Source organism: Calliphora vicina, chromosome 2 (genome assembly GCF_958450345.1).
Source record: "Calliphora vicina chromosome 2, idCalVici1.1, whole genome shotgun sequence".
NCBI lineage: Eukaryota > Metazoa > Arthropoda > Insecta > Diptera > Calliphoridae > Calliphora > Calliphora vicina.
Window position 1 is genome coordinate 39,815,873 of NC_088781.1, and position 24,242 is coordinate 39,840,114.

A 24,242-nucleotide genomic window follows, 5' to 3' on the forward strand; every position below is an offset into this window, starting at 1 on the left:
TTTGGTGGTTCAAGTCCTAACAGGCAACTTAACCACCACCATGAATGCCCAGACCAGTATTAACGGTGACCCCGAAACGGCTCCCATAGCTGCTCAACGCTCGGGCGGACCCTCCTCTATGATGCGTTCTTTTGGCACTCTCTTCGGCACGAATAACGGTGCACCTAGACGATCAAGCTCACAAAATGGTGTTGATGGCTATGTAGAATTCGGTATGCAAGATCCTGAAAGTAGCGGCCGCACATTGGGTACCTTTGCAGGAGTATTCAGTCCTGTCGCCTTGTCCATGTTCAGTGCTTTGGTTTTCATACGTGTTGGTAAGTATGATGATTTCAACATTATTTTTACTTTCTATGTTTGTAATCGAGGCGGACATTGTCTTTTTAATGTCCAATGATTGATGGTGGTATTATACGGGTCTTATATACTTCTTCGGCCGTATATAGTTTGATTTGTGTACTATTTAGATAGTAAATAATGTCGCCATAAATGAGTCGTCTTCGGCTTTATTGACTGAATGTATTGAATTTCCATCTAAAAAAACAAAACGTAAAACAATTAATATACTCTACTCGCTATATAATGAAATGTAATAAGTGTAGTATTTTAATGAACCAAATAATTATGAACAAAACAAAAATGTTTTGTTTTATTTTGTTATTATTAGCTTAAATAAATATAGGTATATTTAAAATTACAATATAGCTGTGTGATAAAAAATAAACATATAAATAGCTGCCTTCATATTAATCAGACGAAATCGTAAAGAAATTGAACAATATTAAAACATCAAATATAGGCTATAAAATCATTAGCGGCTAAAAAGTCCTATATTTATTTATTTTCGTTGTCGTTAGTCATTATCAGGGAAACCGGAAATATGCTCTAAAAAAAGCGTTTTAAGCGCTTTAAATATGCAGTAAAAACTTTAAAATATGCTCTTAAAATTTAAAAAATATGCTCTTAAAAATATAAACTTTTACATAATTTTTAACTAAAAAATATACTTTTATTTAAAAAATTCAATACAATTCATTTCTAAAAAGATAACGTAACTAAAATAAACAAAAATAACATGAACTGAAACAAGTAGGTATAACAAAAAAATAAAAACAATAAGCTATGAAAAGGCCTCGGAGGTATTTTTTGATGATATTTTATATAAATATAGAGTCACTTCTTCAATTAAGGTTATTATTGCAATAAATTACAAAATATTGACTTAAATTTTCAAATAAAAATCGTTGTCTATTAGATCTGAAAACATTTTTATACATAGAAAATGTTCTTTCGACATCAACTGATGTTATATGATCAAATTTAAAAGACAATATGTATTTCTTTAACACTTAGAAAGGTTAAGTTTGAATTAGAACTAAAATTTGATATTTAGATTATTAAAATAGTGCTTATTTTATATTAAAAAAAAGCCATGTATTTTTCAATTTTGAATTTTAAACAATGGTAGTAAAAACCTGTAACACAACAGCAAAAAATAAATAAGACAAAATTTGTTTTTGATAAACAGTAAAATATGCTCTCAAAACTGAAAAATATGACATAAATATGCTCTTAAAACAAATATATGCAAAAATATGCATTTAAGGGTAAAATATGCAAAAATATGCACTAACAAATCGATGTCAAAATTCTTAAATAGTTCTGAAACGTGTAAATATCTTATCCATGTGCTCATTAGACTCACCAGAAAAAATATGCATTTGCATATTTTGGTTTCCCTGGTCATTATCGTCTTTATTTAACATAGCTGTTATCAATAAAAATGTATTACCCTAGACTCAAACCGTCTATAGGGTTCTGTTAAAAAATGGGTTTTGTCTTTGCTTTTTTAATTCGTTTTTATTTTTATTGATTTAAATTTGAAATATTGAAATTAGTGATTCGATAAATCATTTTCATTTCGATTTTTAAAGCTGATAAATCGAACCCAATAATCGATTTTATTATAAAATTTCTTTATTTTTTGGAACCATACTAATCGATTTACCAGTCACTAATTGAAATTGACGAATTGAAAGTATAATATTTAAAATTAAAATACAAAAAATTCTTAAGAAATTTTTTTAGATTTAATTTTTACAAACATTCTCTGTCGCTTTTAGTGAATCAGTATTTTGTTGGATAGCCCTTGTTTTTTATTACTTCTTCACACCGACAATGCATTGAACCAATTAAAGATTCAATCCGCACCTGAGGTATAATTTTTAAATTTTCCATCTACAATTTCGCATAGATTTTCTATGGGATGGATATCTGGCAGACCACTTCAAAACACGTACCTCATTAAACTGTAACTAATCGGTTACAAACCTAGACATAGAGAATTCTACATATAATATCGTTTAAAATGGATCTGTATCCAATTCCAGTCGAAGTATATTTTATTGAATTGAATATTTATCACAAATAGTTGATGGCTGCAATCCAGTATTAAAATCGTTTATTATTTTGTTTTTATGCAGAAGTTTAAACGATTCCTTTGGCTTTTGACAATTGTCATTCATTTAATATTTGTTCGCGATTGTTATCATCTTTTTTTTGTTTTATTTTTATACCCTTCACCATGAGTAGCAAGGGTATATATAAGTTTGTCATTCCGTTTGTAATTTCCACATTTTTCATTTGCGACCCCATAAAGTATATATATTCTGGATCGTTATAGATAGCGGAATCGATATAGCCATGTCTGTCTGTCCGTCTGTGTGTTGAAATCAACTTTCCGAAGCCCCCAAATAACTTACATACACGATTCATACATCAATATCTCCGGCTCGGTCGCTATTTAAAATCGAGAAAATCGGTCCACAAATGGCTGAGATATAAGGAAAAAACTAGGACAACCTTGATTTTTGACCTATATCTGGATTACTAAGTCATTAATATAGACAATATGGATACCTAATGAAGGATTTTTCAAAGACCTTTGCAACGACGTATATAAGACCATAGTAAGTTGGACATACAATGGGTCAAAATCGGAAAAAATATTTTTTAACCCGAATTTTTTTTTCATCAAAAAATTTTTTTTTGTCATAAATTCTTTTTCCAAAAAAATTAATTAAAGAAATTTAAAAAAAAACTTTTTTTAAAAAATTAAAAAAAATTTTGAAAAAAAAATTTTGATTTTGTTTAAATAAAAATATTTAAAAAAAAAATATTTTTAAGTATAATTTGGTGAAGGGTATATAAGATTCGGCACAGCCGAATTAGCTCTCTTACTTGTTATATCTAAATTGGAATTGTGAAAGATTATGACATTTTGGATAAAAATTCCTTTACAACTTACACAAAAGTCAACGGTTATTTTATTCACATAATTCACCCTAACAATTCTTCATGGTGTGGGGTGTAATGAAAGACTTTTAGAGTTTGAAGCGCGATTAGTATACTATATAAGTATACTGAAGCTCAACTTTCATGTCTTTGGGGAGCACCGGAAAACTATGGAAAGAAGAAAACATTATTTAACATTATTTTATCAATTCTTTCAGGCTTTATTGTTGGCAATGCTGGTTTATATGTCACCCTACTACAATTTGTTATTGCCTATGTAATCTTATTATTTACTGTCGCCTCAGTATGTGCAATTTCCACAAATGGTGCGGTTGAAGGAGGAGGCGTATATTGTGAGTTTTATGAACTGCTTTTTAATGTCTATCATTTAACTAAACTATTTCCCTTTTAGTTATGATAAGTCGTACATTGGGTCTGGAATTTGGTGGTTCTATTGGCACACTGTTCTTTTTGGCCAACGTTGTAGGCTGTGCCATGGCTATTTCCGGTTGTGTTGAGGGTATTATGAACAATTTTGGTCCGGGTGGTTATTTCTCACCCCATGAGGGAATTTTGCCGGATGGTACTTGGTGGCGTTTTCTATTTTGTACCGTAATGAATACTTTAATGCTGCTGGTGTGTCTAATCGGAGCTTCATTATTTGCCAAAACATCTGTACTCATTTTGGGCATTGTCACGGTCTGTTTATTGGCCACATATATAAGTTTTTTGGCTGAGGGTCCCATCAATGACAAGGTAAGCGCTAATTTATTTAACAATTATTTTTGTTGTAATTAGATAAAATAATAAAAATAACTAATTTACAAATTATGAGTATTTAATGTATTTGTTGTATTGGTTTTTGCTATCATTTATTTGTTATAAATAAATAAAAATGTCCAGTAGCCAGCTTATCATACAAATATTAATGCATATATAAAAAAATGTGTGTTATGTAGTATAAATACTTTTTCCGGGACGTAATGAATAATTGTGTAATTTTTTTTGTATTTGTTCATGTGCATTCAATTTCAAACGTTTTTTTCTTATTAGTTATTTTTTATTTTAGATTTGGACAATATTTAAGGCTTTTTTAAATAATTTTCCAATTATATCTTTTGTTACAAAAACGAGTAAAAACTTTATGTCTATGATGTCACTGTAAAATTGGTGTTTTCATAAATACTAACAGCATTAAAGTAGATATTTTATTTATTTATTTATATCGAAATATTAATACTCTTATTATGAGTCTTGCTATGAGTCATATTTAGACCAAAAAACAATTTGTTTTTCAACATGGTTATGTTAAAATATATTAATATTTAACTTGTAAAAATTAAAAAAAGAAACATTTCCGAAATTGTTTATTTGCCAATTTAATATTCACAAAACATGAATTTAATATTATGCGTTAATAAGTAAATAAATATTATATATTAATTAATGCTCTATATATTTACATATGTACAGATATATATACATCTGTACATTATTAACTAAAACGCAATTGTTTTCTAAAAAAAAGAAAAATAAAAAGATCGAAAAATAAAAAATTGTCGGTTTCATTTGCAGAAATTACAAGTAAATGTTATTTGTCATTTTGTTGACGAGCAGTACGTTTTTTTAGAAATAAGAGTATTTTTTCACAGGGCTATACCAACCAAGTCTTTTACTCTGCGGCTAACAATTCGACAACTAATTTCCAATTTTTGACTATTGATAACCTCCCGAATGTAATTTTTGGGAAATAATTAAACTCTTTTGCTATCTTGTATTGAAGTAGTTTTACGAGGTCTTCCTCCCAAATCTTTTTCAAAGTTTGATAGTGCCTTGAACAGATAGAAAATATATACTTTTGAGGGTTTACTGCCAATATTTCGATGTGTTATAAACGGAATGCCAAAATCATTATATAGTATTAGTTTAAAATTATGTATTTAGATTTTTATTTGTTTTAAAAATCCATGTAACATTCTCTATTTTAGGTTCCCGTTCCCGATGAGAATACTCTGATAAATAAAACTATAACTCCATTTTTGAATTACACTGGCTTGAGTGCGGATACTTTAAGAAGTAACTTATATGAAAGTTATGGGCCCGATTATACGTCGAAAGGAAAAATGGTTGATTTCGCTACTACGTTTGGTGTTTTGTTTGCTGGTGTTACGGGCATTATGGCTGGAGCAAATATGTCGGGTGAATTGAAGAGTCCTTCTAAAAGTATACCCTTGGGTACATTATCAGCTGTAGCATTTACTTTCGTTGCTTATGTCATATTGTCATTCCTAATGGCATTCACTACGCCACATGAAACCATGAGAAACAATTACCTGTTCCTAATGTATGTCAACTTTTGGCCACCATTTACAGCCATTGGAATTTTAACCGCCACATTTTCGACCGGTTTAAGTAATCTCATAGGATCGAGTCGTATATTGGAGGCTTTGTCGAAAGATCAAGTATTTGGCCCCTTGACAAACTTTGTTGTAAAAGGCACTTGGAAAGGCAACCCTATAGCGGCTGTCGTTACCAGTTGGGTAATGGTGGAGTGTATTTTATTGATAGGTTCATTGAATACAATTGCCCAAATCAATTCGGTATTATTTATGCTTTCGTATTTGGCTACTAATTTGGCCTGTTTGGGTATTGAGTTGACGGGAGCACCCAATTTCCGGCCTCTATTTAAGTATTTCACCTGGCATACGTGTCTTTTTGGTTTAATTGGTACCTTGGTAATGATGTTTGTTATCAATCCCATTTATGCTTCCTCAAGTATTATATTATGTTTATTACTGGTGATTGCTTTACATTTGTTCTCGCCAGCAACGCAATCAGCTCAATGGGGCTCTATATCTCAAGCATTAATGTTCCATCAGGTGAGATGAATTGATTTAAAAAGGCCTTTTATAGATTATAATTTTATAAAAAATATTTTCTTTAAAGGTGCGCAAATATTTACTTATGTTGGATCCTCGCAAAGACCATGTGAAGTTTTGGCGTCCTCAAATGCTTTTATTGGTGTCTTCACCCCGTTCATGTTGTCCCTTGGTTGACTTTGTCAATGACATGAAAAAGAGTGGTCTTTACATAATTGGTCATGTTAAAATTGGAAATTCTATTGATTTGGAAGATCCCACCTCAGAGGAAAACACACAATGGTTATCGTTTGTGGATCATATGCGTGTAAAAGCTTTTGCCGAAACAACAGTGGCTAATTCGGTACGTGAGGGTGTTCAACATTTAATACGTTTATCTGGAATTGGCGCCATGAAACCAAATACCATAGTATTGGGTTTCTATGACAATGAGGCACCAAAAGATTTCTTTGAAACGTAAGTTTAAACTGCTTTGTAAATTGTTATTAAATAATCCATATATATACGTTAAATTTTTCCCTTAGCTCCACATCTCCATACAAAACCGATGGTTTCAATTCAGGCGAAATGCAAAATTTCCCCGTACGTCATGATGGCGAAGAGAAAAATATTGATGTTACCGAATATGTGGCCATTATAAGTGATATTTTGCGCATGAAAAAGAATTTATGTTTATGTCGTCACTTTCATCGTTTAGACAAACATTTTATAGCCAAGTAAGATTTTTATTTGAATGTTTTAATTGTCTATTAAAACAAAAGTTAACCATATTCTGTATTTCACTTTTATGTTTTAAAGAAGCAAACATGTTAAATACATTGATGTCTGGCCTATCAATGTTTTCAATCCCAAAACAGAAGATCCCTTTGATGTTGTCTCATTATTTATGATGCAATTGTCTGTTATTATGTTGGCTAAATGGAGTCATTTACGTCTGCGTGTATTTTTGTGTGAAACTAATAATACGAACAATACAACAACTACCTTTGAAACGCAGGATCCCAATATGCCACAAATTGAAATTTTCTCCAAAATGAAATTGGAACAAAGTCTTAAATCATTAAGAATAAATGCCGATATTATAGAGGTAATTAAATATTTATTTTTATAATTAATAAACGGTTTTTTATTTAAATTTGTTTTATTTTATAGATTCAAGAATGGGCACGTGATACGGAATTCACACGACACTCTCGCATACTTAAACAATTCACACAACATGCTGAATCTGCCACGGAAGCGGTGACAGAAGATAATCTCAATCGTTCATTGTTATATATGCAGAGGTAAGTTTAATTTTAATTATATTTTGATTTAAATTGAATATCGTTGTCTTGTCCCGTGTGCAATTTGACGTCTATTAAGTTATATTCTCTACTGATTACGAAGAATTAGAATCCGGGCGAATGTTCAGTTTCTGTAAAATTTTTACGAAATTTTGTAATGACTGGACTATAAGGCGTGTGAGGCAAAGCGAGTGCTATCATGATGGAATATTACGGTTTCATGTCTGACCGCATATTCTGGGCGTTTTTCGGTCAATGTTGGCTTCAAAGGAATGAGTTGGGTTCGTCACAGGTTCTCTGTGACGGTATGGTCAGATTTTACCAGCTCATAATAGCTACGATGAGCAATCGGTGTGATTCGGCGGTGAGAATAAATGACAGATATAACATAAAAGTTATTAAAGAAAAAAAACACGTTATAAAGATACGCTATCTGTTGTGGATCCCGCATTTTCAAATTATACACCCAGTATAAAAGTCAGAAAATTAAAATATATGGTCAATTCACAAGGTCTCCTATCATGTCATATTGTCCTAATATTTCACGACTTGGCGGCTCCGCTTATCCGATTCTTAGGCTTTTGGCGCAGGTCTATGCTGGTTGGTTACGATAACACAATAAACATAGCATAAGGCAATAACAACATTTTCAATCAATTGAGAAATATTAGGACATTATGACAATATGACATGATAGGAGACCTTGTGAATTGACCAATTGTAAATTAAAAATAACGAGAATTATATTAAAATTTTTATTTTATATAGAAAATTTACAAAATTTCAATCTACATTATTTATTTTTTGCTAACTATCAAAGATAGACAACGCTGTTTAGTTGGTATAACGCCATAGAAATTCGTACTGACAATGGGTGAATATTAGGGTGATCAGATCTCATATGGGGGAAAAAATATTGGAATCTTGTTCGTCTGGACCCCACAAAACGATTTCCCTTTCCAGAAATTTGAGCTCGATTAAACGTGGCGACGTTAACCCGAGCCGCTCCTCGCTCAAAGTTCGAAAAAATCCAAATTTTTTTTACGGTCCTCTAGTGAATATAAAGAAAAATAATAATTTAACCTGATTCACCAAAAAATAGTTTTCATTATTTTTTCTTGAATTTTTTTTACACAAAAAAAATATTTTCCAAAAAAATTTTTTTGCAAGAAATTTTTCACCAACAATTTTTTATTTAACAAAAAAAAAAAACCCAAACAATTTTTTCAAAATAAAATTAAATTTTCCACCCAAAAGTTTTTTTCACTAAAATTTTTTTGCAACAAAAAATTGTTTTCATTCTTTATCTTAAAGTATACTATGGTAAAGAGTATATAATATTGTTAATGTTTCTTCTAGTGATACTAAAGTAAAGAGAATAAAAGATTCAAGCGAATATAGCATTTTAATTTGCTTAATATATAGTTCTAATTTTATTTTAAAATAAAGCAAACATTACAACTAATTGCTTTACTAACAACCGAATACTATATTTTTTTTTAATTTCAGAGCCAATCAAATCATACGTGAACGTTCCGATCAAACAGCCTTATCTTTTATATATTTAGCAGCACCACCACAAATCAATACACCCGAGTTTAGCGAACGTAGTGCACGTTATATGGAATTGTTAACTGAATTAACAGCTGAATTACCTCCCACAATTTTAGTGCATGGTGTGAGCACCGTAACTTCCACAACTCTTTAAGAATGACTATGATAAAACAACAATCACTCTTATAAAACAGTAATGTTATGTAATATCAAAAAATATTTTAAGGATTTCAATGTGAAAGCTATAAAAGAGCAACTCCAATTTGAAACATAAAATTTGCACTGAGATTAATACATATTTAGTTTCTTTCTTTTTGAGTTTCCAAAAATCCTAAAAAATGACACTGTTTTATAAAAAATTATAATTGGTATTAAAAAAATCAGCATTTTGTGTTATAAATTATTAAACATTTGTAACGTAAATAAAAAGTTTTAAATAGAAAATTTTATTAAATAATATACAATTTAAGTAGACCTTTTTTTCAGTGTATAAACACAATAAGCTATGAATCGATGGAGTTATGTGCTGTGAAGCTTTTTGTAATTGCTTTAAATTTTATTTGAATACAAAAATGGAAGGTTTATTGTGACATCCGATTCGAATGAAAATATTATGTATAAAGTATACAAAATAGAATGATTTTCTTTTGAAACGAATTACAAAATAAACCCCAATGTAATTCAATATATTTTAATTAATTTTGTTTAAATAATTCGTTTCCATTCTTGTTGTGTTTATACATTTATACATTTTTATTTTACAAATTTTAGAGAACTGTTTTTTTAAAAAAAATATGTATTTTATTTTTTTTTATAACTGATATTTTTTATACTTATAATAAAACTCAGTTTACATACATATTTATATAGTAACTTGATTGATCATATCACAATTGTAAACAATTCCAAAAGAAACAGAACTAAAAATAAACTATTTTTGACCAAAACTAAATGAAAATGTTTAACATTTAAAAAAAAAAAACTTAAAATCATTGTGTATTAAATAAATCTTTTGATCTTAACCTACATTAAGAAAGTTAACTTATACAACAAGCTTTCAGAACATAATTATTATTGTGTTTTAATTTTATTAAACATTCTGTTTTAAAACTCCTTATACATACATATTTATTTATAATAATTATAATTAATTTTACAGCAAAATTATGCTCTCAACTTGTGAAATTTTATTTTTTAATGAATGTGATTTTTAGCATGATAAACAAAAAATAAGTATATTAAACAAATTTATGATCATCACACACAAACATAAATTTTTAAATAAAATCTTAATTAATGCATAATAAATATTTCGTTTTATTCGCAGTTAAATTTGGTTGTCATATTCGGATACAGCGGGTAGGAAAATGTTAATATAAGTTCAAGAAGTAATAATATATATGTTTTTACATTCAAATTACATTTTTTTCAAAGATAATTAAGTTTTAATCGATTGCTTTCAACACAAATGCAATTGCATTAATTCTTATTAATTTTGATAAAAATTTTTTCTTTTCAAATTTAATTGAATTCAAGTACAGCAATAGCGGAGTTCAGTATTAAGTGCGAATGGTCTAGCAACATTGTAAATGCAAAAATACAATCTGCCCGCGGATTTTTTATTCATGATTGGAAAGAATAACAAAATATGAACAACAAGCTTGATGTTATAATTCAACGATGCATACCGCGTACAATGAATTTTGCCTGGAAATAAGAAAAAAAAATAATATTCATTGACGAATCCGGTTTCAATTACCACCTTCGGAGAAACAAGGCTAGATGCAAATGTTTCCCTTTTTGTAGCTATGGAGACACATGGAATTTTCATAAAAAAGTAATTGAACATTTCATAATGCAAAGATACACAAAATACAAGTGTTGAAAGGGAACCCAATAAATTCAGAATGGAATCTTGACTTAGTAGCCATAAATAAACCATCATATTGCAGCAATTATTGTGTTGATATCTTTAAATTTAAATAAAACAAGTAGGAGAGCTATATTCGGCTGTGCCGAATCTTATATACCCTTCACCAAATTATACTTCAAAATAAAAATTTCAAATATTTTTAGGTAAACAAAATTTATATTTTTTTTTCAGTTGTTTTTTTCATTTATTGGAAAATTTTTTTTCGAATTGTTATTTTAAATTTTAATTTTTTTTATATTTGAAATGTATTTTTAATTTTTTAGTTTTTTCTTTTTTTTTGAGAAAAAAAAAAAAAAAAATTCGGGTTAAAAAATATTTTTTTCCTATTTTGACCCATTGTAGGTCCAACTTACTATGGTCTTATATACGTCGTTGCAAAGGTCTTTGAAATAACTATCATATATCCATATTGTCTATATTAATCCATATTGTCTAAATAATGTAGGTCAAAAATAGTCCAAAATCGAGGTTGTCCTGGTTTTTTCCTCATATCTCAGCCATTTGTGGACCGATTTTGCTGATTTTAAATAGGAAACTTCTCGAAAGCATGTCTGACAGAATTATTGAAGATTTGGGTCCCGAAGATATCTGCGGTGCTGATTTTAAATAGGAAACTTCTCGAAAGCATGTCTGACAGAATTATTGAAGATTTGGATCCCGAAGATATCTGTGGTCTTCAGAAAATTGATATCAACAAACAGACGGACAGACGGATAGACTCCGCTATCTATAAGGATCCAGAATATATATACTTTATAGGGTCGGAAAATTATATTGTGGAAATTACAACCGGAATGACAAACTTATATATACACTTCTCACGAAGGTGAAGAGTATAATAAAGTGTGAGTGAGGTATCATAGTGCAAATGTCCAATTGTACAATCAAAAAACTAAAAAATGCTCCCGCTCACGATCGGTTGTCACTAGATCCAAAATATTTTGTGAGACATCCTAAAACAAACAAAGGTTTATTTTGATTCGGGTAAAAAAAATTGTGTATAATTAAAAAAATTGGGGTATTCAAACGGTCGTATTGTCATAATGTCCTAAAATATTTTTTTAGTTTAAACAAATTCTTGATGTGCTGCAAACAAAAAAAGTAATATTTTGTGACAAATCAATAAACCTAGTTCAAAAAGTATTATTAGTTTATAAAAGTTTTGTTTGAAACCCAACAAAAATTTGTTTAAACCTAATAGGATACCGTTTGAATCCCCCAAATATGTATATTAATAAACTATAAAAAAATACAAATTTCGTACCGTTTTTTTTTTTTGATTTCGAAAAGTTTCCATTGTATTGTCAATTAGTGATCACAGAGTTTATAGAAATCGGTTTTTATCAAAATTCATTTTTTTTTGGTAATGCATAGATTTTATATATAAAATTATTCTATCGAAACAATTCTACTCGTCTTTGCAGCAACTATTATATAAAAATGCCGACCAATTAAAAATTTCGCTACTTTTTCAGCCAAAGAAATTCTTAGGAATTCCTTTGTGTCTACCTCACCAACAGACATTTTAACGCCAAGCATAACTAAAATATACAAATGACTATACGAATTATATATTTCACACGCAATTTTCAATAGACAAAACAATAAAAGAAAGTAGAGCAGCAGCATCTGGAAAACAATAGATAACACAGATGATATCGGCAATGATCTGAGTGATCTCGACTTGATCGATTGTATGATGTCAAAAATGCCACGCGACCGCAAAAACTATGTATATCGATTTGTGTAAGCATTTAGTTTACTACCGAAATTTCTGGTAGAAACAATAGTGCGAATTCAAATGAAACACTTTTATTATAAAAGAAGATTTAAGCGATAATTACAGGTTACCTAAAGATTGAGTAACGCCTTCGCAATGGCTTGTATGGGAATGAAACAGAATAACAGAATTCTAATTAGCGGCAAAGCAGATACTACATATAAAGTGAGGGAGAGTTTGATTTTCTAAAGGACAAAAGAGTAAGAGAATAAATACAATTTACCTGTGAAAGGCTTCGTTCGTGTTGTATGCAAGTAAAAATCGTCCATGTCAAAATAGTGACAATAGAATAAAGATCATACAAGGCGTGCTTGATTTAAATTTTGACTTTTTGATTTTCTACATTTCAGTTATGGCCATTGTTTTAAAACTAAAACATTGACTTTTCTATTCTTCTCATTTTATTTTTGCCCGATTGTATTCAAACTATGGTATGCAATTCCACTCTATTGTTGCTCAACAATAGAAGGACTAATGATAATCTTGAGAGAATACTCTCTACTACTATACTTTGGAGTTTGTAAAAATAGAGAAAAAGTTTCTTTTGTAAGATCATTTCGTTGTGCAGATTATACGATGGCGCTAAATTGTTGAAAATGTAATTTAACAGTTCTATAAGGTGTTTCAATAAGTGATGTAAAGAAAATTTACAAAATTTTAAACATCATAAATGTTAAAATAGCCTCCAAAATAGTTCTTAAAGGAAATGTAAACGAATCGCTATTCTTCAGATAATTATCTGTTTCGAAAATAAGTGAAAAACATGATGCATATTATAATTTTTCTGAAATAATACACTTTTGTTTGAACACATTTTAACACACTAAACCAGCATCACTTCTTGAACCACCCTATAAATTCATTTGTATGTTCATATTCTTTTCACAATTGACATGCACTTGTTGCTAAAATCTTTTGTTAACGAATATGTCCTTTGTTTCACAATTCTTTCGAAATTTTCTCACGTTTTTTGTTTCTTGTTCGAAAGGAATTGTTTACCATCATTTTAATCCTGGTTAATCCAGATTTTGGCAATAAATTGTTTTAAATAATATTAGCAGTATTTGTTTATGTAAAAATTATATAATTTATGTATTGTATTTCTGTTAGTTTAAACTATTTGTTTATCACATTTAATGGTATTAAAAATTCACATTGTTTTATTCTATGAATTTCATTATTGTATTGTTGTGGTAAGTAATATTTGACTGGGGAATTCTTGGTAATGAGAGCAGCAATTGTTTATTTTTATAATTTAAATTGTTTTCTAAACAGATGTGCAAATAAGTTTTGAAGCCAATGTGTCTGGAAGAGTTTAAGTAAATTTAACTGTTTGAAATTGATCCATTATTTCACCTAGCCCCCATACAAATGTCCTCCCGAAATTGGACTTTATACGCCATAAGTGATTAATTAATATAGGTATCTACACAAAATTTCCAAATAAGTTCTAGGTATACATACAAAATCTACAGAATTTAAAATATAATAAATTAACAACTTTGTTAAATCTTGTAAATTTTTTTAACAACTAGCTGACCCGACAGACGTTGTCCGGTCCAAGTTAAAAAAAAATGCTTGTGTTCGATTTGTGAATTTGTAAGAAGCGGGTAAAAATAGTTAAAAAGAAAAAAAAAACGTATTATTGAATAGAATAAAATATACATAAAAGCGTGTTGTGAATTTTATATAAAAAAATCGTTTATTTTTTTGTCAGAAGTGATCACAGATCGAGCTCCTTTTCTTGATTAAACGCTTATTGGCGAAAGTAGATCGATTTTTGTTAAGAAATATGAGTGATCACAGATAGAGCTAAGAAATATAAATGATCACAGATCAAGCAACTTTTCTTGATTCAACGCTTATTGGCCAAGCTATTAGCGAATTTAGTTATTTTGAGTTTTTATATAAAAAATCAATTTTTGTTATGAAATATGAGTGATCACAGATCTAGCTCCTTTTCTTGATTAAACGCTTATTGGCCAAGTTATTAGCGAATTTAGATATTTTGAGTTTTTATATAAAAAATAGATTTTTGTTAAGAAATATGAGTGATCACAGATCGAGCTCCTTTTCTTGATTAAACGCTTATTGGCCAAGTTATTAGCGAGTTTAGATATTTTGAGTTTTTATATAAAAAATCGATTTTTGGTCAGAAATATGAGTGATCACAGATAGAGCTTATTGGCCAAGTTATTAGCGAATTTAGATATTTTGAGTTTTTATATAAAAAATTGATTTTTGGTCAGAAATATGAGTGATCACAAATCGAGCTTATTGGCCAAGTTATTAGCGAATTTAATTATTTTGAGTTTTTATATAAAAAATAAATTTTTGTTAAGAAATATGAGTGATCACAGATAGAGCTCTTTTTCTTAATTCAACGCTTATTGGTCAAGTTATTAGCGAATTTAATTATTTTGAGTTTTTATATAAAAAATCAATTTTTGTTAAGAAATATGAGTGATCACAGATCGAGCTCCTTTTCTTGATTAAACGCTTATTGGCCAAGTTATTAGCGAATTTAATTATTTTGAGTTTTTATATAAAAAATCAATTTTTGTTAAGAAATATGAGTGATCACAGATCGAACTCCTTTTCTTAATTCAACGCTTATTGGCCAAGTTATTAGCGAATTTAGTTATTTTGAGTTTTTATTTAAAAAATTGGTCAGAAATATGAGTGATCACAGATCGAGCTTCTTTTCTTGATTCCACGCTTATTGGCCAAGTTATTAGCGAATTTAGATATTGTGAGTTTTTATATAAAAAATCAATTTTTGTTAAGAAATATGAGTGATCACAGATCGAGCTCCTTTTCTTAATTCAACGCTTATTGGCCAAGTTATTAGCGAATTTAGATATTTTGTGTTTTTATATAAAAAATCGATTTTTGGTCACAAATATGAGTGATCACAATCGAGATCTTTTTTTTGATTAAACGCTTATTGGCCAATTTATTAGAGAATTTAGATATTTTGAGTTTTTACATAAAAAATCAATTTTTGTAAAGAAATATGAGTGATCACAGATCGAGTTCCTTTTCTTAATTCAACGATTATTGGCCAAGTTATTAGCGAATTTAGATATTTTGAGTTTTTATATAAAAATTCGATTTTTGGTCAGAAATATGAGTGATCACGCATCTAGCTCCTTTTCTTGATTAAACGCTTATTGGCCAAGTTATTAGCGAATTTAGATATTTTGAGTTTTTATATAAAAAATCGATTTTTGGTCAGAAATATGAGTGATCACAGATCGAGCTGCTTTTCTTGATTCAACGCTTATTGGCCAAGTTATTAGCGAATTTAGATATTTTGAGTTTTTATATAAAAAATCGATTTTTGATCAGAAATTAAATTAAATTGATTAAACGCTTATTGGCCAAGTTATTAGCGAATTTAGATATTTTGAGTTTTTATATAAAAAATCGATTTTTGGTCAGAAATATGAGTGATCAGAAATCAAACTCCTTTTCTTGATTAAACGCTTTTTAGCCAAGTTAATAGCGAATTTAGATGTTTTGAGTTTTTATATAAAAATCGATTTTTGATCAGAAATATTTTATTAGCCAAGTTATTAGCGAATTTAGATATTTTGAGTTTTTATATAAAAAATCGATTTTTGTTAAGAAATATGAGTGATCACAGATCGAGCTTCTTTTCTTGATTCAACGCTTCTTGGCCAAGTTATTAGCGAATTTAGATATTTTGAGTTTTTATATAAAAAATCAATTTTTGTTAAGAAATATGAGTGATCACAGATCGAGCTCCTTTTCTTAATTCAACGCTTATTGGCCAAGTTATTAGCGAATTTAGATATTTTGAGTTTTTATATAAAAAATCGATTTTTGTTAAGAAATATGAGTGATCACAGATCGAGCTCCTTTTCTTGATAAACGCTTATTGGCCAAGTTATTAGCGAATTTAGATATTTTGAGTTTTTATATAAAAAATCGATTTTTTGTCAGAAATATGAGTGATCACAGATCGAGCTGCTTAGATATTTTGATATATATATGGTATACATTTTTGCATATTCTAAAAGATGTTGAAAAATCTTTGTACGCTTTTCGATGCCTGATCTTCACCAGTATGCTCTACTGGCATACTGGACTAATAAAATAAAAATGAAGAAAGTCGGGAAATATTTGGACCCTCTGATATCAAAAAACTGGAGCAAGGTGGGTTAAAATGTTGAAAATAGAATTTTCAAATACGAATATCTCGATATGGTTTTTTATAGAGCTTGAAGAGGAGATTCTTCATATGCAATTTTTTTGAAATAAGAAACTGTTCAAATTTCAATAATGTTGTGAAATGTAATGTCAAGCTTGATGAATACGCTTACATGTACAATTATGTTTTAATTCAAATATTATAATGAACTCTTAAACATGGTTTAGGGTTGGTCGATTTTGCAATCGATATTGTGCCATCGATTTTTCGATAGCTTTTGGCATGAGGAAAAAAAACTTCCACTACGACATATCAAAAAATCATTTTCGATACGCCCAAATTTCAGAAAAAACCAAAAAATTCTCCACTTTTATTTTTTTTTTCAAAATTGTTAAGGTAATATTAAATATTAAAAATAAAAGTAAATTTTTGGACTTTTTCTGAAATTTGTCGTATGTTGTAGTGGAATTTTTTTTCCTCATGCCAAAAGCTTTCGAAAAATCGATGGCACAATATCGACAAATGTTTGTCCTTACAAATCGTCCCACCCTAATATACATACATATTTACATTCGTAAATAATTGTTTGATTTTTAGCACTTTGTTTTGTGTAAAATGTAAAATAATTTCCTACTTTCTTTAAACTGTTGCAATAGAAAGTATTTCCTTTAATTTAAAATTGAGTAGAGTATGTAAAAATTGCATGATTGTGGTCATATATGATGCAAGGTTTTTTTGTTTTTGTTTTTGTTACATGTATGTGGTTTCATTAACTTCACCCAAAATTGTAATGCTGACCCACATTTATAAAATTATTTGCAGACTAAATAAATAAAATCTCACTGGAAAGCATAATGTAAATATTTATTTAGTAAAGAGATATTTTAGACATTTCTGAAAAACTGAGTCTTTTAATAAACAATAAAAAAAAGTGTGATCATTAACAATAAAGTTTTATGATAATCATTATCAACATATAAAAAGTGTTTAGCGCGAGCGTTTAACGTTTAACAGCCGTTAAATAAGAGTTAAATTGTTTGAATCTTTGCCGTCTTAAGATACGAGTACACTTATCAAATATTTCCTAATTGCAACATTGTATTGAATTGTCACATTTCGGAACGCTAACTATATACAGCATAAATTTCAATAAAAAAGGATCAACATGCAACAGTGACACTAATGTCCTTTCGTACGTGCTGTTATCCTACCGTTTTACCCTCTAACGACTTCTGGTTAAAGCAAAGTGTTAACTGTTTAGCAGGTAAATGAAAATATAGTAGACTTGACAAAATACTCTTACCATTGATTACATTCAATAGTTGTTATGTGTTACTAGCTACACAAAACTCATTCTCTTTGCAGATACTCGTAGAACGTGTATCACAAACAGTCATCACATAAATATTAAAGACCAAACTATGATGTGACATTTATGACTTCTTTTGAAAATGAATTTACAAAAAAACAGTTGTTATCTTAATGAGGTCGTATCATGTTGCGTCATTGTTTTCTAATTGTACGATCGATCACAATGAATGAAAGGACACTTTTTTCAAATCTTTTATTTTTGGAAATAATGCGGAACAAATCTTTGAGTGTCACCAAATTGGAAAATGTTGTGTAAATAAATGTGTTCTGGCCGTATTTATTGTTAAGGCTAGTCAAAAAAGTAGGTAACGTCATTTTAATTGAACGATTATGATCAAACGAAATATTTTTTTCATAAAACCAATATCTCTAGAAGCAAAAAAATACTTCTAGAGATAGTACGATCCTTCGAATGGTTATTGAAAGTCTGGAAACGTTTTGACCTGATTTAGTAACTAAAGCACATAGGTTCTAGGAGTATACATTTTTGCAAGTTTTGAAAAATTACAAAAATTTATAAAAAGGTATACAAAAGTTTCCGCACCAAACGGGAAGGCGTTCTGAATTACCATTTGAATCTTAGAGTCCGCCGAATCCGGGTTTTTAACGCAGAAAGTGAAACGATACTAATATTCTGTCGGAGAATTAATAGTACATTGATTCATGCATTTATTATTGGAAAATATGCACCTAAAATATGCTTAAAAAGTAGCATCCAACATTAATTTTCATTTCTTAATAAATGACTATGAAGTGCGGCAACTGCGTATGTGAATTTTCAAAATCTTGAAAACAAATATGAATGTTTTTTATACAATTAATGAAATTTTGATACTTAAAAAACTCAGAACTTTTTTGAAGAAATATTTTTAAATGATAATTTTAATTCCTGATATAGGAGTACTTACTGCCAGTTTCTCGATGTCAAAAGCAGATAGTCGACCACATTTGATGTTAGTTATATAACAAATTCGAAAAAAATCTTTTTGTTGAGCCAATATGTTGCCCATTGACGACAAAAAAATAATATTTTTATAAAAATTGGTATAATATGCATATAAATATGTATTTTGAAGTAAAATATAACAAAATATGCATTATCAATAAAATATGCAAAAATATACCCTAACAAATCGGTGCCATTTTACAGCAAAATGAGTAATTTGGATAGATAATTAGTCTACATGGTATTTGGACGTTCGAGAAAATACATGCATTTGCATATAAATCCGCCCCTGTTGATAAGGTTCCAAACATAACAATTGAATGTTCTAAAGCTCATTAGACATTTTAGGAATAATATTTCTGGGTGGGTTTGATTTCATTGTATCCATAGAAAATGTCGGTTTTAGCAACAAATAATCAATAGACAAAGAAGTTATACAGTTAAAATAAACGAATTTGTGTCACCTTAACTAAAATATTTCATAGAAAATAATTTCAGGCAAATGTCCAGCACTAACACGTTGGCTGACGTAAAAATTTTTAAGAAATATTCACATATAACTTATTTGTATTGAATTTTATTTGAATACCAATATTTTAAAGAGATTTATACTCGTTAAAGAAATTTTCGGAAGTTGGCCTTATATGGTAGCTCTGACTAATAATGACTCGATCGTCACAAAATTTGGTGACATGATTTTCGAGAGTGATCCTTATATGTGAGATATGGAAACATTATTGAGCTATCGATACTAAATTTAGTGCGAGTTTAGCTTATTTATATAACTTATTTGAACTGAATTTGATATTTATGAGAACTTAACTGTTTTCAGATAGACCAGTTGTATGGGGGCTAAGAGAAATAATGGACAAAACGTAATACTGAGCAGATTTTTATACTTTAAGTTAGGTGTTGCATGTTACAAAAATCAGAACTTTATTTAAATTTTGTCGCTTTCCAATGTTATCACAAATTTTATTGTCACCGATTTTTTTCAGAAAACGCTTATAACAGCAACAATCATAAAAACGAGGCGGCCAATTAACATCTCCAAATCGAGAAATTAAGCGATCGGGAAATATAACATGCAACAACTAGGGGGATATCGAAAAGGGGAATCGCACAAAATATAAAAACTCACATGTTCAAATTAATATTCAGGGGATAAATTGTATGGGCGGCATATTGTTTTGCTCTATTCCTAGCTACAGTACCGTGAGGCTCGGATTTAGCGATTAAATTACGCACAGCGGATCATGCAGGAGCCTAATTACGAGGAAAAGTTGCTTGAATTTTATAAAGTGAACAGTAAAATGTTCAGCAAAAAAGCTCAAAAAAATGCAAAGATCGGTATTTAAACATCTGTGAATAAAATCCATAAAAACTCCCATAGTGCCTAGATGTGTTTCATATTTTGCTTACATTAAATTAATGTACTATTTTATAAAGGTTTTATGCATTATTTGGTTTAACTTTAAAGAAAAATATAGAGTTTTCTATTGGGTGTATGACTTAAAAATTCGGGATTTGTTCAAATTTTTAGCTTTTATTTTGAAACATTTGTACAATATACATTTATATATACAATACATACATTTATTCAAAGTATTGGCCTTTGTTAGCTATGACTTTTTCCCATCTTTCTGGCAACATATGGATTCCGAACCAAACGAACTGCTCATCGTTTGAGGCCAAGAACGAATTAAGCCAATATCGGATATTATGTTGCAAAGATCTGGGATACGCTTCCCAGATAGATCGAAACACATAGTAATCGGACGGGCACGGTCTGGACTATAAAGCGGATGAGGCAAAACTGCCCAACCACTTTATTCTAAATACTTTTTAACAGGTAGTTTAACAAGTGGCCGAGCGTTGTCATGATGGAATATCACGGTTTCATGTCTGGACGTTTTTCGGTCATTGCTCGCTTCAAACGAATCAGTTGTATTCGGAAAAACGTTCCCTGTGATGGTCTGTCAGATTTCAGCAGCTCATAACAGATAGGACCAAAAACGATTTTCTTTTATAGCGTTCAAGCGAACTGAATGAACTGAATGAATGACATAGAAAATTAAAACACCTAGATACTTTAATACTCGCAGCGACGAATTAAATTCCTAATGTATATTATGAATATTTTAATTGATATAAAGAATATATTTTTATCCTTTTTGTGGATTGTGGCATTACAATCATATTATATACTAGTACTTATAAATTTGCACTTCAATTATGACAATAGCTTACTTATTGACCTTGTCAATCACAAACTAAAAAAATCTACTCACAAATGTTAAATGATATTAAAAAAGGCAAAAGAAAAATATTTGTATGTTAAAAAAAAAATATTTAAAGTTAGTAAAATAAAAGAAACGGAAAGTGAAAATTATATTTTTTAATAAAAAGCCACAATAATTATACTGTAAAGAATAGAGTAGCAAATTAATTTTACCAACAAAAAGTTTAACATTAAATATGGATATGTATATAAAAAAAATAATATTTTATGTACATATTTGCACAATACAATGAGAATAATAAAAGAAAATTAAACGTTTTGACCGCAAGCCAATTTAATAACAATACTATGCAACAAACAATAATAACAACAATAAGAAAAAAGACATGCAACAAATACTCAAAACAAAAGGATCCTACAATGTAGCACAAATGCAAAGCAACACACACCAATTTACCCAAAAGGAGTGAGATCAAATATTTACTACGACGCATGTGTATGGGTGTCGGTGTGAAAAGAACGAATCAGAAATTTTTAAAGCAGGTAAAAACAAGTGGCCTACATTGCTATAGACCAATCATAATAAAGGCTAAAACAAAGCATACAACTCCTCTGACTTCGTAAGGAATGGTATAAAAAGAAGTTAAGGATGCTGTTGAAGACACAGTTTCTTGAGATCTCTTCAAAGTAAAGCAACTAAGGCTTTCAAAGATATTTATAAATCAAATCAAAGCAAAATGTTATCCAGTGATTTTAACGAACAATTTCAATTCACATATGCGCATCAAGAACAACACGAGAAACCACCAACAACCGGCCAGCTTAACAATAGTATGGCGAGTACAAATCTCTCAGATAGCAGTAGCTTAGAGGAACAATTTAGTTCCCTAAATGAAAATATGGAATTTAATTTTTATAATTTGGATTTCCAACATAATGACTCAATGTCAGATTCTAATCATAGCAATGAATTTGGCATTGAATCTACAGAAACCAGTATCTCCACATCCACCTATGAATTGGAACAGTTCTATAACACTTACCAGCACACTCCCAAATATTGTTATCCCACAATGGCGACGACGACGTCAACGGCTATCAGTAGCAGTAAACCCCACTACAATCACTCGCTTCCATCCACTGCGGCACAATTAAGTTCAACGAAATTCAGCTTGAAACGCCTTCAGCCAGGTTTAAAATCCTCTGCGATCACCACCATCAACTCATCTCCAACAGATACATCCTGCTCTCAAGAAGTTTTACGCAAACGTCGTTTAGCCGCTAATGCACGAGAACGCAGACGTATGAATAGTTTAAATGACGCCTTTGATAAACTTCGTGATGTTGTTCCTTCTCTGGGCAATGATCGTCGCCTATCAAAGTATGAAACTTTGCAAATGGCTCAGGCATATATTGGCGATTTGGTCAAGCTGTTGACAAGAGATTATTAAGAATTTTATTAGAAAATGTTTTGTAAATATTAGTAATATATAGTTTTTAAGTGTTATTTAAATTAAGAATGTAAATAATATTGTTGATATGAAATGCGTAGAGAGAAATAAAGTACAATTACTTATAACTTATTAAAAAAAATATAATTTATGAAAAATTAAATCTATGTATGTATATCAATGTGTAAGTAATCGATAAACTCAAGAATTACTGCTCCAAATTGGAAAAAACCAAACTTCTCAGTTCTCACATGAACTAATATCTGGGGAATATTTTCCTGAATTATTATATTCGATGATTTTTTCGATTCAAAGAATAGATAGTCAGTTGAAGAATTACTATTGAAATATCAGAATTTTTGACACTCCAACTTTCATTAAGACTTAATAATTTGATTATCACAATCAAAAATGTTTTCTGTGTGCGATAAAAACAGAAATTTTTTATTTAAAACTGGAAAATTTGGACTTAAACAAATTATCAGGCCTGTCACACATTTTGTTGTAAATGGTTTCAATTCCGTAGTTTTTATTCCGATCGATTTCGCTTTAGGTTCTTCAGATTCCGTGTAATTTATTAATTCCAAAAATATTTAATAATTCTATATACATATCTGATTTAAATTTAACAGCGTTTTTTATATTAAATCAAAATGGAAGCTTTTGGTACAGAAATTGATAAACAATTTTAGAAAATCAAATAATTACAAAAAAATTTCAATTCCACTTTGAAAACTGAAAGTGGCTTCATTCCGAAAGAAATTTTCGTTTTACTTTTTCTGAAGAAATTAATTCCACTTTCGAAAGTGGAATTAATTCCACTTTCGATCGGAATGGAATTCGTTAACAGGCATGTATAATTTAAAGTTCTTAATGGTATTATTTAGGTGCTAACATTGCAACTTCAAAAGATATTCATATTTAGAGAAAATAATAATATTAATATTCGTTTAAATACAATCTTATTTGAAAAAGTTGGAACTATTCGAAGACTACTTATTCAAAAAACCATTTTTTTTTAATTTAATATTAATTAATTCCCAGAAATAGAAAAAGTCCGGGAAATTTGGGAAGTGAGAGTAGAACGTTATAGCTTTAATTCTTTTGCAATCTGAGAGGCATTCAGATTCTTATGTGAGAGAGAGTACATACTACTATTTTATGTTTATACCCTACACTATGAGTGGTAAGTTTGTCATTCCATTTATAACTTTTATATTTTTCGTTTGCAACCCATAAAGTAATTAAATATATTCTTGATCGTTATAGATAGCGGAGTCGATAAGAGCTAAAAACAACTCTACCAACTCTCTCAAATGACTTACAAAC

At 29.4% G+C, this 24,242-nt stretch overlaps 1 protein-coding gene and 1 long non-coding RNA gene across 2 annotated transcripts; one reads left to right on the forward strand and one right to left on the reverse strand.

Annotated features, from left to right (window-relative positions):
* The first annotated feature begins 40 nt into the window (after positions 1-40).
* Positions 41-10,321, forward strand: LOC135952472 (solute carrier family 12 member 9). Its single transcript, XM_065502420.1, has 9 exons — positions 41-317; positions 3,513-3,647; positions 3,707-4,050; positions 5,283-6,173; positions 6,241-6,629; positions 6,698-6,889; positions 6,972-7,260; positions 7,326-7,459; positions 8,969-10,321. Exons 1-9 carry the CDS (start codon positions 41-43, stop codon positions 9,165-9,167), a joined length of 2,850 nt encoding a protein of 949 aa, XP_065358492.1. The 3' UTR covers positions 9,168-10,321.
* On the reverse strand, positions 57-22,940 carry LOC135952473 (uncharacterized). The gene is made up of 2 exons (XR_010576039.1): positions 22,506-22,940; positions 57-534 (listed from the first exon to the last, which is right to left on the reverse strand). It is a non-coding gene; the product is annotated as an uncharacterized LOC135952473 (long non-coding RNA).
* Positions 22,941-24,242: the final 1,302 nt, after the last annotated feature.

Excerpts from the sequence above, each read along its gene's own strand:
- LOC135952472 (XM_065502420.1), top strand. The coding sequence starts at position 41 with ATGAATGCCCAGACCAGTATTAACGGTGACCCCGAAACGGCTCCCATA. Across the intron at positions 318-3,512 it reads TTTGGTTTTCATACGTGTTG|GCTTTATTGTTGGCAATGCT; the intron begins GTAAGTATGATG and ends CAATTCTTTCAG. Across the intron at positions 6,890-6,971 it reads GACAAACATTTTATAGCCAA|AAGCAAACATGTTAAATACA; the intron begins GTAAGATTTTTA and ends TATGTTTTAAAG.